Below are 19,425 nucleotides of genomic sequence, written 5' to 3'. Positions count from 1 at the left end.
ACTTGAGCAGACACTCAACCACTGAGCCACCCAGGTGCCCTTCAAAAAGTATTTTAATTTTTACTAATATTAAATTCATTTTTTCTATAAAGTAAAATTTTACTAGTCATGTTGAATATGGTATAAGATTAGCATGTAGTAAGATATTTTGTAAGATAATAGTTTATTGTGAATTACCATGTACCTAGTATATCCTCTTATGAATAAAATGCACATTATATGAATATTTTATTATATATGCATTTTTTAATCTTTACTTTTCTGAAATATTTATTTATTTATTTATTTATTTATTTATTTATTTATTTATTTTTGAGAGAAAGGGAGCATGAGTAAGAAGGAGAGGCAGAGGCCTAGGACCCTGGATCATGACCTGAGCCAAAGACTGATGTTCAACCAACTTAGCCACCCTGGTGCCCAATTTTATTTTATTTATATTATTATTCTTATATCACAAAATTAAAATAAATTTGTCTTAACATAATTCTATAATGACTCACTCCTTCAATACATTTTTTAAAGATTTATTTATTTATTTATTTGAGAGAGAGAGAGAGAGAGAGAGAAAGGAGAGAGAATCTCAAGCAGACTCCATGCAGAGTGTAGAGCCCAACATGGGGCTCAATTGGAAGCTTAGCCAACTGAGCCACTCAGGTGCCCCAATACATATTATTGAGAATCTATAAGACATGGTATTAGATGAGAATATAAAGATGAATCAAAACATAGCATAAACATAAAAAATATAAGATAGACAAGTATAACAGGTATCATAAATTATAAAGAAAGTTATAGTGAGGGTTACCCATTTATTAAAAGGTACAAATTACTAAAATAGAATTATTTTTTTAAAGATTTTATTTATTTACTCATGAGAGACACACAGAGAGAGAGAGAGAGAGAGAGAGAGGCAGAGACACAGGCAGAGGGAGAAGCAGGCTTCATGCAGGGAGCCTGATGTGGGACTCGATCCCGGGACTCCAGGATATGCCCTGGGCTGAAGGCAGGCGCTAAACTGCTGAGCCACCCAGGGATCCCCTAAAATAGAATTATTGAAGAAACTTAGAAAATTTAGATATTTATATTTTAAATTACTTTTCACATTTCTTAGCTTGAGATACCAGTAAGAAAACTAATTTGTTTTTCCAGGATTTTTAATCTACTAAATCTGACCATACTTCTATTATTATCAAACTCCCAGGGGCACCTGGGTGGCTTAGTCAGTTAAGTACCTTTAGCTCAGGTCATAGTCCCAGAGTCCTGGGATCATTCCTGCATCAGGCTCGCTGCTCAGTGGGGAGCCTGCTTTGCCCTCTCCCTCTGCCATCCATGCTCATTCTTTCTCTCAAATAAATAAAATCTCTACTAAAAAGTCAATATGTCATTTCTAGAAATTTTTATATAAAAATAAGGGCTTGGGGCACCTGGGTGGTGCAGTTAGTTAAGCAACTGACTTGATTTCGCTCAGGTCATGATCTCAGGATTCTGGAATCAAGCCCCACATCAGACTCCATGCTCAGAACAGAGTCCACTTCAGACTCTCTCCCTCTCCTTTTGTCCCTCCCACTTGTGCTGTCTCTCTCTCTCTCAAATAAACAAGTCTTAAAAAAAAATAAGGGCTTAATCGAGTTACAGTTTTATAAATTGTACTTCAGAAAAGTTAAGCTGCCTTTGTGTTTTAGACTTTAGCTCTTATCCAACATGCAGTAACAAGAACCAAACTAACCCTGCTGCTTAAAACAACTAAAATAAAATGGATGAAATATATGAAACAACTGTTTTCAGATTTTGGATATCAGGTAGCAGAGAACAGTGATCCCTGAAAGAGCAAAAGCAAATGAGATGAGCTCTATGACTGTCCCAGTTTATTATCTGGAAAGAGCTTCCAGGCTGGGGTGCAGAGAGCAGGAACCTAGGAGGAGGCTAATGGATTTTTTTAATTAAAGAGCTGAGAGTCTGGGAAGGAAAGATGACTAGAGTTTGCAAGGCAGAGTATGAGAGAGGAGAGCAGAATACTGGAAGAGACTTCCAGTATATTGATAAACACAGTTGTGTAAGAAAACTACTGAGGCCAAAGAAAGAACTACCCTAAAAGAGAGAAGAAGCAAATCCTCAGAGGTTATAAGGACGAGGAGTAGTCAGCTGGAGTGGAAAATCTTGTAATTCAACCTTGTAATAGTAATTAGAAGGGTACTGCTTCAATAAAAGGGCAGAATTAGCCCTATACTAAAGGATACATCAGTCCCACCTAACAAAACTTAAAAGCAAGCCTCAAAACGATTGAGCTATTTTCAAGTAATCTAATTGCATCTCAGAAGGAAGCTCAAGAATACAAAAGTATTCAGCACTCAACAAGATAAAATTCACAGCATTTTGCAACAAACCAAGCCACGCAAAAAAGCAGGGAAATATAACCCATGATGAATGTAAACATTAATAGAAACAGATCCACAAGTGATGCAAATGATGGAATTAGGAGTCAAGAACATTACAACAGTTATAACTATGTTTCTTGGGCAGCCCCTGTGGCGCAGTGGTTTGGTGCTGCCTGTAGCCTAGGGTGTGATCCTGATGGCCCGGGATCGAGTCCTATGTTGGGCTCCCTGCATGGAGCCTGCTTCTCCCTCTGCCTCTCTCTCTCTCTCTCTCTCTCTCTGTGTCTCTATGAATAAATAAATAAAAATCTTAAAAAAAAACTATGTTTCTTATGTTCAAGAGTGTAGAGGAAAGATTGACCATGTTAAGCAGAGCATGAAAAATATAGCAAAAATCTAAGCTGAACTTTCACTATTGAAAAATATAATGTCTGAGATGAAAAATACATTGAATTGGGATCCCTGGGTGGCGCAGCGGTTTGGCGCCTGCCTTTGGCCCAGGGCGCGATCCTGGAGACCCGGGATCGAATCCCACATCGGGCTCCCGGTGCATGGAGCCTGCTTCTCCCTCTGCCTGTGTCTCTGCCTCTCTCTCTCTCTCTGTGACTATCATAAATAAATAAAAATTAAAAAAAAATACATTGAATGGAGGAAAAAAGAAAAATACATCGAATGGGATTAGTAGAAGAGAAGATTTGTGAAGTTCACTACAGAGTAATAGAAGTGATTCAATATGAAACATGGGGGAAGAAAGACAGATCAATCAATCAATCAATCAATCAGTGAGCTGAGGAATAATTTCAAGCAGTCTAATGTATGTGTAGTTGGAGTCCACAAAGGAGAGAGGAAAAAGGAAGGGAACAGAAAAAAATATGAATGAATGAATGAAAGAAAGAAAGAAAGGCTGTAGTTTTTCTAAATTTGATTGTAACTATAAATCCACAGATCCAAGAAGTACAACAAGCCTTAAACACAGAAACAAGAAGAAAAATATCCCAAGGCACATCATAATTAATTTGTTTAATAAGAAATAATAAAGAGAAAATCTTAAAGCAGCCAGATGAAAAAATAACTCATGATGAACAGAAGAACAAATGTAAGAATGAAACCTTTTTGACAGAAACAAAGCAAGGCAAAAAACAGTGGGGCAGGTCCTGAAAGTACTGATAGAAAAAAAATTATCAACCTACAGTTCTATACCCAGTAAATATATCTTTTAAAAATTAAGATGAAATAAATACTTTTCAGACATAGAAGAGAAAAAAGTTCATTAACCAGCAGATTTTCATTACAGGAAATATTGAAAGAAGTCCGTCAGGCAGAAGAAAAATGATGTCAAATAGATATCTGGATCTATATACACAAAGGAGTGAAAATCATCAAAAAGGGAAAATAAGTGGATACATGCAAAATACTTTTTTTTCTTATTTTAAAAATCTTTTTAAAAGATAATTGAGGGACACTTGGCTTAGAGCATGTGACTCTTGACCTTGGGGTCATGAATTTGAGCCCAAACATTGGAGATAGAGTTTACTTAAAAAATAAAATAAAATAAAAATAAAAATAAATAAATAAATAAATAAATAAATAAATAAATAAAAGATAATTGACTTGTTAGAGCAAAAATATTAATGTGTTCTGAAGTTTGTATTATATATAGAAGTCAAATGTATGACAACAATGGAGCACTGGTTGAAAGGAGGAAAGGGGACTACGGTGTTCTAAGTTTCTTATGCTATATGTGAAGTAATAAATAGTACCTAAGGATAGACTGTATTAAGTTAAGGATGTATACTATAAACTCTAAAGCAACCACTGTTTTTTTTTTAAAGTTACAACTAATAAACAAAAAAGGAAATAAAAAGGACCCTAATATTATCAATCCAAAAGACAATAGAAAAAAAAGAGGAATAGAATATAAACAAAAACCAAAAACCAGATTTAAAAACAACCATATCAACAGTCACATTGAATGTAAATGATCTAAACACTCCAATTAAAGGAGTAGGTTATCAAATTGGATAAAATTTTTTAAAAGATGCAACTGAGGAAATTCACATTTATTTTTAAGTAGGCTCCATGCTGGGAGCATGGGGTTTGAGCTCAGGACCCTGAGATCAAGACCTGAGCTGAAATCAAGGGTTGGGTACTTAACTGACTGAGCCACCCAGGTGCCCCAAGAAATTAACTTTAAATATAAAGACATAACTGGGGTGGGGTGCCTGGGTGGTTCAGTTGGTTAAGTGTCCAACTCTTGATTTCAGCTCAGATCTTGATCTCAGGGTTGTGAGATCAAGCCTACATTGGGCTCCATACTTAGTGGGGAGTCTTCTTGAGATTCTCTCCTCTTCCCTCCACCCCACCCACTGCTATAAATAAATAAATTAATTAATTAATTAATTAATTAAATACAAAAGCATAATTCAGTTAAAAGTAAAAGAATGGGAGGCACCTGGGTGGCTCAGTGGTTGAGCATCTGCCTTTGGTTCAAGTCGTGATTCTGGAGTTTGGGGATCAAGTCCCCCATCAGGCTTCCCACAGGGAGCCTGCTTTTCCCTCTAACTGTGTCTCTGCCTCTCTTTGTGTCTCTTATGAATAAATACAATTTTAAAAAATCTTAAAAAAATAAAATAAATTTAAAAATAAAAGTAAAAGAATAGAAAAAGACATACCATGCTAACACTAATAAAAGAAAGCTTTTGGTAGTGACTATATTATTGTTAGAAAAAGTAGATTTCAGATCAAAGCGTATTACCAGAGATAAAGAGGGACATTTCATATTGATAAAGGAGCTAACTTATCAAGAGAATATAACAATCCTAAATGTTTATGGACCTAATAGCAAGGCTTCAGAATACATGAAGCAAAAACGGCAAGAAGAAACAGATGAGTTGAAAAAATATAGTTGGGAGTTTTCCAGGTCTTTTTCTCTATAATTGGTAAAACAAGTAGAGAAAATCAGTAAGGATACAGAGATTTGATTAATACTGCCAACCAACTTAACCCAATTAATTAACATTTATATAATAGTTTACCAAATACAGTAGCATACACAATCCTTTCAAGGGCACAAGGACCATTTATCAAGATAGACCGTAAAACAAATACTGATAAATATAAAAGAATCAAATCATACAAAGTATGTTCTCTGATCACAAAAGCATTAAATTAGAAATCAATAACAGGAGGTATCAGGGAAATCTACAAATATTTAGAAATTGGATAACATACTTTTGAATAATTCATGGGTCAAAAAGGAAATGAAACGGGAAATTAGAAAGGATTTTGATCTGAAAACACAACATATCAAAATTTATTGGATACAACTGAAGAAGTATTTGGTGAGGAGGGGAAGGCCTCAAATCAATGATCTATAGTTCTATTTTAAGAAACTAGTAAAAGAAAAAAAAACTAGTAAAAGAAGAGAAAATTAAACGCAAGTAAGTAAAAGAGAGTAATAGAAGTAAAAGCAAAAATGAAATAGAAAAACACGAGAAAAACCAGTGAAAGTAAAATGCTTTCTTGAGAACATGAAGATTCAAGAATTTTAAAAACCCATTAAAGAACGATTGCAGTTATGATCCTAAAGTTTCCAGTTTTAGTAAATAAGAAAACTAGACCAGAAACCATCCAAAAGACCTAATATTTCTATGTGTTTGGGTGCTTAATCATGCCTGTCTGAACCATTTTCTTAAGAATATGAAAGATCTTGTGTGCTCTTGAAGAAAAGGAAACCATAAAACCATTTGAAATGTATTACATATTTTTACATAGGTATTTATACATAATATGTGTGTGTTCATATACTTTTCATCAGGAGTGCAGAACTTGTGGTAAAAACATTTTGCTTTTTTATTCTTCCAAATCCTTTTTTTTTTTTTTTAAGATTTTATTTATTTATTCATGAGAGACACACACACAGAGAGGTAGAGAGAGAGGCAGAGGGAAAAGCAGGCTCCATGCGGGGAGCCCAATGCGAGACTCGATCCTGGGTCTCCAGGATCACATCCTGGGCCGAAGGCAGATGCTCAACCGCTGAGCCACCCAGGCATCTGTATTCTTCTAAATCCTGTTCCCTATTTCATTTCTCCTTTTTAAAAATACTATTTGGAAAAATAGTTCATTCACTTATTCATTCAATGTAATCATGAAATGCTATAATATGCCAGAGACTGTGGGACATGCTGGGGAACACAGCTGTTAGCCAGACAAACAAGATTCCTGCCCATTGAGCAGAGTCTATTATGTGATACAGACAAGTAAATACGCAATAACGTTTACTAATGTGAAAGTGCTATCATGGAAAGACAAGTGCCAACAGAATCCACAAGATGGGTAATCAACTTGGATCTGAAATATTCCTCAAGCTAGTAGCTAAAAAGAATTTTTAAAAATGTGATAACTAAGTTTCTTAAGTTATTGTGATCTAATAACATAGGTGATAAAATTTTAGTTATGGAGCAATATTTAGGGTATGAGTTTGATACTAACAGAATCCCTTGACTATTATGTATCTAATATTTACTCTACTTCTTATTCTGTCCATATCGTGTTAATACTCTGTTGAAAGTTTCATCTCAGAGTAAAAATAAGTCATATGGAATACTATTTTAACTAATTTTCAGTATTAGTGAGCATCAGAAAAGAAAACATATAGGTAATTCTAACCTGTTCGCAACTTTTTAAGGATCTCTCTTGTTAGACTTGGGCATAAGAAATGGCATAACCTAAGGTAAAAATCCAGATCCTTAGGAAAGTTTGAGGTATTCCAGGCTTAGAAAGTGTGGCAAGACCAGAGAAATGGGAAGATTCTACAGATTAGGTAGGAAAGGGCCTATGATTCATTCAGAAGCTCAGCTATGTTTTTAAATTATGCATTTCATTGAAACCACTGATTTCACTTTTGGAAATATATCTTCAGGATATTATTATAAACTTCTGCATTTTAGCTATATAATTGTTCACTGGAATTGGTTATATTGAAAAGCTGGAGACAATCTAGATGCCTAACAACAGCAGCCTGGTTAAATAAATTATATCATATCACACAATGGATTTCTAAACAGATTTTTACATTATGTAGGAGCGTTTCTCAAACTTTATTGTGCGTCAGAATCATCTGGAAGGCTTGTTGAAACCCAGACTGCTGGGCCCCACCTCCAGAGCTTCTGAACATTCAGCCTGGTATAGGGCTCAAGAATTTGCATTTCTGGGGCACCAGGGTGGCTTAGTCGGTTGAGCACCTGACTCTTGGTTTTGGACCAGGTTACGATCTCATGGTAGTGGGGCTGTGTTCCATATCAGGCTCTGTGCTTGGCACAGAGTATGCTTCAGATTCTCTCTCCCTCTTCCTCTCCCTCCTGCTCTCTCTCTCTCTCTCTCTCTCAAATAAATAAATAAATAGAATTTACCCTTCTAACTAGTTCCCAGTTTGATGCTGATGTTCTTGGTTTGGGGGCCACACTTTGAGAACCACTGATGTAGAGATATTTTTATTGAGTTGGAAAAAATTCACACAGTATTGTCAAGTTGAAACAAAGCTGTCTACATTATATTCTATATGTATATATACAGAAGTTTAGGTGGGAAAATATTGTGGAGTTGGTGTTATTTCTGCCTGTCTTGGGGAACTCATTGTAGATACTTAGTGTCCCCTACATTCTGAGTGACAGATTTCTCTATAGTGAGAGTATTAATCACTGAAACATAATCAACTTTCTTAATTTGAAAAATAAGGTCAGGAAGTCCTGGCCAATAGCACTAACAAGCTGGAAACATCAAAACAGGCTTGATCTTAGTTCCGCTCTGGCTTTCTAACTATGTCTTGTCAGGAGCATATCTTCAGAGGCAGCCCTTGACAGAGGAACAGTAATGGGCTCATAGATACATCCTGCTCCTGATGGGGACAAAAACAGAAGTGGCTGATAGGATAGGAGGGCTTCTACACTGTTTCTTACTTCATTTTAGTAGTGGCATGCAGGCTTCTTCTGGAGATGTTTGAAGAAAAACTGGGTGGGACCCAAAGGGCGACCTGCCAGAAGTTTGAAGCATCTGGATTGGCGCACTCTGTTTCCTGACGAAGGGTAGATCCATTTCCCAGAGTATCAGATTAAGGCGTCTCCTTTCTGGAAAAAAGATTTCATGGTTTAAATTCCCGTTCACTTTTGTGTCTGTGGCACTTTGTTGTCTCCTTTCCAGCATGCAGCCTCAGGGGTCATGATGTCCCTTCCCTGCTGATATCCGTGTGCCAACTGCGGTGTCATGCACACTGAGCACAGAGCCGCCATTCAGCTTCCACAGTCTGGGTTCAGGAAGCAAGAGACCTTCTAAGTTCCTACAAACCTTGATGGGTCTTCCTCCAGCCTTGCATGTGCTAAGCAATTCTAATGGGGAAGGGACTATATGGGGGGCTGAGGGGAGGGAACTTGGGTAAATGTCAAGGGTAAATATGTGATAGGAACAGAGAGAGCAAATAGTTGCTACCAATGTTGAGGAAAAGGAAGGGTGGGCTGCAATTTAGAGAAGTATGCTATAGGCTTTTTGGTGGAACACTTAAACTTGGTTATCACTGTGGCCTTTTCCATGCCCTTGCATTACTCTGGTTGATAATCCAGGAGGGAGCCACATTATTGGTTTTATTTAGAGTTCTTCACCGATGTATAACAGAGTGCCAGTATTTGGGGTATCATGAAAAATAAGCCCCATTTAAAACTCACAATGGATTCGGTGTTTTTTATTTGTTTAATGATTCAAATGTAAAATTACGCTGGGATATAGGCTTTCATTAAAAGAGATATTACTTCTAGACACTGGGTGTTACATGCCACTGATGAATCACTGAACTCTACCTCTGAAACTAATAATACACTATAGGTTCATTAATTGAGTTTAACTAAAATAATTTTCTTTTAAAAAATTAAAAAGTGGGACTCCTGGGTGGCTCAGTGGTTGAGTGTCTGCCTTGGGCTCAGGGCGTGATCCCGGGGTCCTGGGATCAAGTCCCACATCGGGCTCCCTACAGGGAGCCTGCTTCTCTGTCCGCCTGTGTCTCTGCCTCTCTCTGTGTCTCAAAATAAATAAAAAAGTAAAAAGTGAAAGAGATAGTACCTCTATATTGACTTTCAAGTAGGTGACATATTATTTGTTGGAAAATTTTATTCCATATGTTGTTTTCTCCCACTTTACATGTGAATAAATGGGGCAGAATATTGTTAAAGCTTTGGGTACAACTTTTTTCAAGTTTTGCAAGTTCAAAAATAGCTAGAAATGCAGAAACTGATTAATGATTCAGTTATTTATAACTGTTTTTATAATACAGGTTCCTACCTCTTCCCTCCTAGTGCTATAATTTGAATTCAGTGTCTGAATCCCTTTAAGACCTTGAATGCCAAGAACAATGTTATAATCAATCAATTCCTTTACCAAATGTTATAATTAATCAATTCATGTTATAACCCATTCATTTACCAAAAATTTATTGACTATTGACTGTGTACCAGGCACTGTCCTGGGATTAGTGATTACCCTTAAGAAGTTTACTTTCTAGACTGCGAAGATGGTAAATCATTAGAGCTACCACTACAGTATGTCAATTGGGAATATGCACTAAGAACAAAAATGAGGCAAGGCTGTTATAAGGACTTTGTATTTTATTTTGAGAGAAATGGGAGGTATTTGGGTGGGGGCAGGGAATCACTCCAGCTGCTGGATGGAGAGTATCCATTGAATTATCACCCCTTCCCCCAAAGTCATATTTCCACACCTGGAGATGTGATACTGCACACTTGATTCTTGCATTTTCATACTTTCAATGCAAAAGCCAATTTCTAAAATTAATTTTTCTATCCAAAGTATACCTTAAGGAATTTTTTTCCTGGAAAACTACTATTAGATACATTCTCTCAAAATGGAAGTTTATTCAAAGCCTACTTTTTAATAATGAATTTATTTTTAAACCACTTGGCTATCAAAATATTTCCAAATAGAGTTTTAAAATATCTTTTAAAAATCAAGAGATACCTTAGAATTTTTCAGGTGAGCTTTGTCTCTCATTATATAAATTAACAAGATTGTTTGAGGTTTTGTTTGGGTTTTTTTTTTTTAATCTTCATTATATGGTATAACTTAGTGTTGGCCTCCTTATAATACTGGTTTATTTTATGAGATAGCTTGGAATCCCTTTTTTATATTCATTGGTTTCCACTGGCAGTGATTTCCTCTTCCACCAGCCTCTACTCCCTCAAAGTTAACAGATCCATTAGACATGTTTTTGTACCACTCCACTCCTGGGCTCCTTTTATTACTCCCATATAATGTATAGGTACATGGACATGCCCAAAGACCATCCCTTCTGAATCTTCCTCCCTCTGGTTTCCTCCTCAGAACTAGAGTTTTCAATTGCCTTTCGAGTCTATCTATAACACACATGTTGAAAAACGGTTTTATTACTTATACTTCACATTTAACCAAAGTACTGTTAACTAACTTGATCAGCCATTTTACTCTCTATATTGGGATGTAAGGGACTTTTAACTAATTTCAGAAATCAAATCCACCCTGGAAGGACTGTATATTTACTACTAGCGAGAATCTTCCAAAAATGTGTCAGAAGCTTGGAAGCTTTCTCCAGGAAAGGAGAACCAAAAGTATTTGTAGCAACAGGGGCTCCAATTAATAATTGATTAGTCTTCAAAAGGGTCACACCTCATTTGGAAATAGAAGTACCTAGATCTTGGTTTTGCAGTCACTTCCTAATTGGTCCTCCTGCCTCTATTCTTCAGCCTTCATAATCCATTCTCCTCACAGAAGCAAGAGTTATCTTTTTAAAAAATGTAAATTAAAAAAATGTAAATCAGATAATATCACTTGGCTGCATATGACCTTCCTACTACAGTTAGAATAACTACCATGGCCTTTAAAGGACTCTCTGTCATCTGTCATGTACTGGCTCCATCCTCTTCTCTAAAAACTTCCCTTGTTTCCTGGACTTCAGTCACACTGGCCTTGTTGTTCTTTTAAAAAGCCAGGCTTGATTCAGCGTCAAGGCCTTTAAACTTTGCTCTTCCTTCTGCCCAGAATGCTTTTCCCAGTCTTTCCACGGCTGCCTTCATCTCAAGAGTCAGGACTCTGCTGTTTCCTCAGTTTATCCTTCTGCATCGAATAAGCAGCACACCTGTGTGATCAAGTTCTAAAAGCCTCTTACCTTATCACTTGCAGATGACAAAAGATATAAATCAAAGCAAGACTACATGGGGCAAATGACTGGGGGTTTGTACATAGTCCTATATACTCATGGTATTTTTTTTCCTTTATAGGTTATTTTCAGAGCTTTGTCACCACCATATGATGCAGAGAACCCTTACAGTGCCAAGGTACAGGAGCAGCTGAAAATCACCAACCTCCGTGTGCAGCTGTTGAAACGACAGTCTTGTCCGTGTCAGAGAAATGACCTGACCGCAAAGCCCCAACATTTTACACATTATGCAATTTATGATTTCATTGTCAAGGGCAGCTGCTTCTGTAACGGCCATGCTGATCAATGCATACCTGTTGATGGCTTCAGACCTGTCAAGGCCCCAGGAGCATTCCACGTGGTATGTAAAACAATTCCTCACCTATGAGAAACAAACTGTGAGTTACTTTAAGCTTTGGGCATTGGTAATCTAAGTTCCTTTAGGGCTGGTCTATGCTCATATAATGCTTCCTGTTTCTTCCTCTGCAGATTCACTCCTCAGACTCCATACTCATCCTATACAGTGCCATTTAACTTGTTTTTTAATCTTCAATTTTAGAATTATAAATAGTCAAGCATGATAGCCAGATTCCTTGGGACACATCCATGCCAATTTTTAGTACCTTGACCTTCAGATATGAAGTGTAAGGTGAGCAGCAGGAGAGGTTGGCATAATCATATTAGTGGCATTATCACACAGGAGCCAGCTTTTATAGTCAATGGGGACCATTGTTGAGTAGATTTTAAAGTGGAAAAAACAAGAACCTCAGTTTAATGCCTAGTATCTTTTGCTGTCCAGCAAAATAGAATGATAGTGATTCTCCTCTGTGAGGAGTGGACTGACCCCCTCTTACCCTCAGCCAGACTTAAACTCTCTTTCCTCTGGGTTCACACATCTCCTCGTGCTTTCCTCTGAACTTTTACTATTCTGCATCTCCTGAGAGATCACAAACTTCTGAGGACAGGGACTACATGAGCTTTGTATCCTCAGGACAGTGTGTTACCTGAGCTAGGACTAGTGTTTGGTAAGGTGTTGGACTGAATGATAGCAACAGAGGAATAGAAAAATGATGAAAAATTACTGTCATTGTCCTCACATCTTCTTCCAAAAAAAAAAAAAAAAAGAGGATACAAAGTGGCCCAGACAGCAAGTTCCTTTTTGGGACGCACCCAGAACGATGGCTAGGGATGAGGCAAAGAGAAGGCAAATAGGAGAGCACTCCAATTTTTAAATGTTTTACTTTACTCTGATACTTCTGATCAAAGCAAAAAATAAATAAAAATATAAAGACTTCCAAGTATCCTTGCTTCATTTTCTAGTGAGTAGACTACTACATTTGTCTTTTCTCCCAGCCCTAATAGAGGACAGGGCCATAAGGACTGTGAACCAGTTAGCTAGCAGGACAGTTTGTATTTACGGGGCTAAGTCTCTGGGGTGCAGGACAGCTTTGGGGTAACTAAAATGACTAGGGCAGTGGCCAGTGTTTCAAAAACAGAAAAACAATGCTATTGCTCTCTCTAGAAGCAAAGCTGAGGCTCCGAAGTTAGAGAAAATGTAGCACTCACCCAACAAACACAGACTAGTTTGCAGACAGTAATGCATCTTTGAGCTAACATTGCTACAAATAAGGATGGAATAATTTGTAATACCTAAGTTAATGGGATTCGGTTAATACTCAAATAGAAAATAATGCATTCATTCTAGAGATGTGTCTATCTACAAGATTGTAAACTAGAAAGTTTGTGTGAGGTAGAATGACAACATTTCAGTGAACAGGAGAGTGAAAGGAGAGCATGCAGGCTGCAATGGACTGACTGTTTGTGTCCCTCCAAAATTCGTATGTTGAAAACCTAATCCCAATGTGATGAGGTGTGGAGGTGGGGCCATTGGGAGGTAATTAGGTCATAAGAGTAGAGCCCTCATGAATGGGATTAGTGGCCTTCAGAGACCAGAGAGCTAGCTAGCTCTCTTTCTGCTGCGTGAGGATACAATGAGCAGGCTGCAGTCTGTGACCCAGAAGAGGGTCTTCGCGAGAACCCAACCCTGCTGGCACCCTGACCTTAGACTTCCAGTCTCCAGAACTGTGAGAAATAAATTTATTCTGTTCATGAGCCACAAGATGGTCGGGGTATAAAACCTGGAAAAGTGCAAGCTTAAGACCAACTGCTTTGGCCACATGGGCCACCTGAACACTGTGGCTGTCTCTCCAGATGACTTCCTCTGTGCTTCTGGAGGCAAGGGTGGCCAGGCCATGCTGTGGGACCTCAGCCAAGGCAAGTACCTTCATACACCCATACACCCAACATACCCAATGTTGGGGACATTGTCAATGCTCTGGGATTCGGCCCCACCACCACCGGCTCTGTGCTGCCACGGGCCACAGCGTCAAGATCTGGGACCTGAAGGGCAAGATCATTGTAGATGAGCTGAAACAAGAAGTTATCAGGAGCAGCAGCAAGTCAGAGCTGCCCCAGTGCACCCCTCTGGCCTAGTCTGCTAATGACCAGGCTGTTTGCTGGCTACACAGACAACCTGGTATAGATGTGGCAGGTGACCATCAGCACCCCCTAGAAATATATGCCAGAGCTTTAGAAATTAAAAAATGGCTTTCTGACTTAAAAAATTTCTTTATTAAAAAATTCCATAAGGGATAAATACACAGAGTTGCCAGAAACTTTTGCAAAAGTCTTAAGATATAACTATTCTACACAGTCTTCTGCGAACAAGAAAACCGTCAACCTGACCTCGTTGTGGGCACCTGTGGCCCTCTACTTCCATTCTGGCACTACAGACTGAACCTCTTGCTTCCACCTTGGCATTGTGGCACTCCAGCAGGGTCCTATCCAAAATCACCATCACCTTCCGCCCCAACCTCACCACTTGGCCTCTGCAAGAGTCAGCCCCTGATGAGCCCACGTGGAGATGCGGCCCCCAGATCCCATCCGGGGAGTCACAAAAGCCTATGAGACATCAGCAGTAAAAAAAGAAGACTCTGGTAGAGGGTGCCTACCAGTATAATGGGAAGCCTTACATCTTTCTCGTGTCTGAAAGGCAGAGACCCGGATTGCTGCAAAAAATTTGGATAAAGAATATCTGCCCATTGCAGGACTGGCTGAATTTTGCAAGGCATCTATAGAACTAACCCTGAGTGAGAATAGCAAATTGTTGAAAATTGGCCAGTACATCACTGTGCAGACCATTTCTGGAACTGAGGCCTTAGAGATCAGAGCTAGTTTTCTGTAAAGATTTTTAAATTTCAGCCAGGATGTTTTTCCGTACAAACCATCAGACACATTGGCATGCAGCTACAAGGTTATAAATACTATGACCCCAAGACTTGGGCCTTTGACTTCATAGGCATTAGCAAGGACATTTCAAAAACGCCAGAGTAAAGTGTTGTTTTGCACACATTTGCCCACAATCCCATGGGAGTGGACCCTCATCCTGAGTAATAGAAGGAAACAGCAAGAGCAATGAAAAAAAGAATCTCTCTACATTCTTTGACATGGCCTACCAAGGCTTTGCCAGTAGTGATGGTAACAAAGATGCCTGGGCTGTGCACCACTTCACTGAAGAGGGCATTAATGTTTGTCTCTGCCAATCCTATACCAAGAACATGGGCTTCTATGGTAAGCAAATGGGAGACTTCACTGTGGTCTGCAAAGATGCTGATGAAGCCAGAGGGGTGGAGTCACAATTGAAGACCTTGATCCATCCTGTGTATTCCAGCCCTCCTCTCAGTGGAGCTCAGGTTGCCTTGACCATTCTGACCAGCCTGGATTTTCAAAAACAATGGTTGCAGGAAGTGCAAGTCATGGCCAACTGCATCATTAGCATGCAGAATCAGCTGGTCTCCAACCTCAAAAAGAAGGACTCCCACAATGGGCACACACAATGGGCAGCACATCCCTGACCAGATTGGCATATTTTGTTTCACAGAGCTAAAGTCTGAACAGGTGGAGCAGCTGACCAAGAAGTTCTCCATCTACATGACAGAGGCCAGCTACATCTCTATGGCAAGAGTCATCTTAGACAACTGGGCTGGCTATCTTGCTCATGACATTTACTAGATCACCAAGTGATTTCCCTGACAAGAGGGAACAGAAGCAACTGTCTTGTCTTCAGCCTCTGAACTTGTGAGATTCACAGGATGAGGGAGGGTGGAGGTGATGAGTGGATCATTTCTTTCAACCACAGTGATTAAATACGTTTCTCAGAAAAGAACATGTAATTAAATGGGACAGAGGAATCTGTAGCTGGTGTCTGAAACTATGTGGCTTGAAACCAAACTCTCCCCCATCTTTTTATATATAACTTTCTGTCATGTAGATGTGTAGTCACCATCTACAAGGAAGTCATCTCCTTATAAAACCCTTTAATCATGCTATTGCAGTACTGCAGTACTTTATGAAGCACCTTATGATGTTGACAGTTCAGTTCCTCTGTGGACCCAGCATGAGACATAGCCCTTGTGAGAGGCTTTGTGAGAGACCTAGTCCTAACATTAATGGTCAGCCTGTTTGTCTTCCCGTGATTGAGCAATCTTATCAACAGACCATATTAACTGAAATCCAGGGTGTTTTATGAAAACCAGGGTCTGCTGCCACTGCATCAAGGAAAATAAAAGATGCTGTTTCCTGTCTTGTTCAAGAAGAAAAGAAAGAAGTTTCTCTTTTATAATGCCTTCAGGCATTTTAATGCTCCTCTCTTTTCCCTTATCCCTGCTGCTCTTTTCCTGAGACATGAAGATCTATGGCTAGCTTCAATTTTCAACTTGTACTACTGCTTGATTGGCCATCTACCCCATCTCCTCGGGATTTATTGATCTGAAGAATGAAGGACATAATTTGCTATTCATCCCATAACCTCATCTTTCTCAGCAAAGAATAGTGAGAGTAGGCAACTACACCTTATTTCAGCATCTTTTTGGGGGATAATTTAAATATCTCCTGCTGGGTTGTTGCCTCTGCCCAGTGGGACCTCATCCTTCCATTCAGTGTGGTTGGGCAGTCTCTCATCTCACATCATGAGTTGGGCAATGCAGGGTTATACCAGGAAAGAGGATATTCTTGACCTCGGTCTTAACCTTTGTGTGTTGCCAGCTGGGCTCAAGCTTCATCTTCTGGAAAGATAACAACCATCTGCTCTAGTCATGTAGATTTATTGCAGCCTGGGTTCTCTGTTATAATAAAGTTACTGTTGGACCTCACTCCCTGCCCCCCAAAAGAAAACTGTTAGCCTATAGAAAGGAGCTGGTTAACCAAGTAAAGGGGATTATTTAGTAAGTGTTTTTTCATTTTTTAAAAACTTTGTTGGGCAGCCTGGGTGGCTCAGTAGTTTAGTGCCACCTTCAGCCCAGGGCCTGATCCTGGAGACTTGGGATCGAGTCCCACATCAGGCTCCCTGCATGGAGCCTGCTTCTTCCTCTGCCTGTGTCTCTGCCTCTCTCTCTTTGTGTGTGTCTCTCATGAATAAATAAATAAAATCTTAAAAAAAATAAAATAGAAACTTTGTTTATTCATGAGAAAGAGACATAGGCAGAGGGAGAAGCAGGCTCCCCACAGGGAGCCCTATGCGAGACCTGATCCCAGAACTCCGGGATCACATCCTGAGCCGAAGGCAGGTGCTCAACTGCTGAGCCACCCAGGCATCCCAGTGTTTTTTATTTTGAAAGGATGTTGGAATGAGAAGTCTCCATCCTGGAAGAACCTATGGGATAGAAACCACTCTTCCTTACTAATCTCAGGTTGCTTTGAAACTGCAAGCAATTGCCTTTTAATACTAGTTTTGTGACATCCTGCTCCCCAATTCTCATATGGATTTCAGCAGCAGTGGTGGTAGCCCCTAGTATTATAACTACAGCATATGCCAAAACCAGGCAAGACTAAGTCAAACTTAGAGCCATGGCAAGGTAAGGGATAAGAAACAGGCTAAGTGGTTAAGGGTATTTTGGCTTCCAGGGATCCAGTCCAATGAATATTCTTGTCATCTTTACTCTCTTAAAATTTTTTTTTTGTTTTTTAAGCCATAAGTAATTGGACCAGCAGAGGTTTATGGTTGGAAACGGGAATAGTTCTAGGTTCAGATTTTTCCATCCCTAAGCTTAAGTGTATTTTACTTTTATGTGTTTTTCTGGATTATAAAGAGCTGATATTAAATTCAGGCATGGTTGCCTTTTATAAATGTGATATTCCTATTCCCACACTTGCTCAGGTGAGCAAACTGCACATTAAGAGCATAGTCTTTTGGCTAATTACTAACATGGCCATATGGTCAATTGTCCTGCTACATTTGTACGAACACTATTCATTTTACATATGCTGCTATAAATTACGGGATTTGTAAACTGTGCCCGCACAATGGAAGGTTGCCTCTTGAGAAATGCTATTCTTTTACTAGTCAACTTGTGATAGGCATGTGTATATAAATCTAACTATCTTTAGCACAGCTTTTCTTTATAGGAGTCATTCTCAGTGTGGTCCTGAACCAGCAGCACCAGCATTACCTGGGAACTTGTTAGAATTACTTCTCAGGCCCTACCCCAGACCTGCTGAATCAGAACCTCTAGAGATGGGGCCCGGGTGATTTCAGTGCTTGCTAAAGTTTGAGTACTGCTGCTTTATAGACTATGCCAATTCATCTACGGCTAATATTGTCAGGATGAGTGATTAATTAACAAAGTCTGATTCTGTGGGCTAGAATTTTTAATGGCTGATAATAGATAATTAATGGAAATGACACACTGTTTCTCAGGCTATCTAAGATTTTAGGGTCAATTCTTTCTATGGGAGAGGGGAACAGAAAAAGGCACAAAGTGGGGGTACAAGCTAGCAGCTTAAATTACCTTGAAACACTCCTCCTGTGTCTTCTCCATGCTTCCTTCTTCATGCTTCCCCCTCTTCCCAGGACCTTCCGTTTATTCTTTACCAGTTCCATTTTCCCTCATCTGTTCATTTTACTGGAAGGCAGAACAGTACAGAGATTAAGACCCTAGCTTTGGAATCAGATCTCGATTTGATTCACTACAGCATTTGCTAAGCTACTCAGTCTCACTGAACCTCAGTTTCCCAAGAAAGTAAGATCTACTTGATATAATTACTGTGAGGATTTGAGTTATGATAGCCAGTGCCTGGCATATAGTAGCCACTATTGATGTTACTATTACTGTATTACATGACCTCAGCCACTTCTACTACTTCTCCCACATATACTTCTTCCCCAATAACAACAAAAAATAAATCATAGCTGATGTGCTGTTTGACATGTTTACAAGGATAGGGGTTTTGTGACAAGGAAAACTGTACTTTGACTCCAGCCTACTGGGATCCCAGACATTATGTGAAAAGGACATCTTAAGCTTTTTCCCTTTGCAGCTGGAGAGGACTATGCAGTTCTCCTTTTTCCTAGCAGCTGGTGATTTTACAGCTGTTGGATGATGGATGGTAATGAGAAGGCACATGGAACATTTCATTGTTTTACTAACATATCACCCATTGGATAACACGGAAGCCTTAGGATACCATGAAGAATTGTTTAGATGAAAAAAAAAAAAAGAATTGTTTAGATGCCTTGTGCTAGGGTATTATACTATATGTTGGCAAATCAAACTCCAATTAAAAAAATATACAAAAATAAATAAATAGATAAAAAAGATGCCTTGTACTATACTTGTTACGGTGGATTTTTCTTTTTCTAATCAGAAACTCATTATATAAAAGAGGATCAATATTTTAACAGGAGTATTCTAAATCTAATAGTAAAACATTGAAACCATATGTAGAGCCAGAAAATGGGACTTGTGGAAAATGTTACTTAGC

The 19,425-nt window shown here is 38.8% G+C and overlaps 1 protein-coding gene and 1 pseudogene across 2 annotated transcripts in view; both read left to right on the top strand.

Annotated features, from left to right (window-relative positions):
* The window catches only part of NTN4 (netrin 4), a 122,869-nt gene that overhangs the window by 29,857 nt on the left and 73,587 nt on the right, over positions 1 to 19,425 (top strand). For both annotated transcript variants that reach the window (XM_038558695.1, XM_038558694.1), the window contains exon 3: positions 11,690 to 11,968. In XM_038558695.1, the coding sequence (XP_038414623.1) occupies positions 11,690 to 11,968 (279 nt within the window). The remainder of the gene's footprint in view (positions 1 to 11,689; positions 11,969 to 19,425) is intronic.
* LOC102154411 lies at positions 13,785 to 15,690 on the top strand (annotated as a pseudogene).

Source organism: Canis lupus, chromosome 15 (genome assembly GCF_011100685.1).
Source record: "Canis lupus familiaris isolate Mischka breed German Shepherd chromosome 15, alternate assembly UU_Cfam_GSD_1.0, whole genome shotgun sequence".
NCBI lineage: Eukaryota > Metazoa > Chordata > Mammalia > Carnivora > Canidae > Canis > Canis lupus.
Note: the sequence above shows the minus strand (reverse complement) of the source record. Positions and strands in the feature narration are given on the sequence as shown.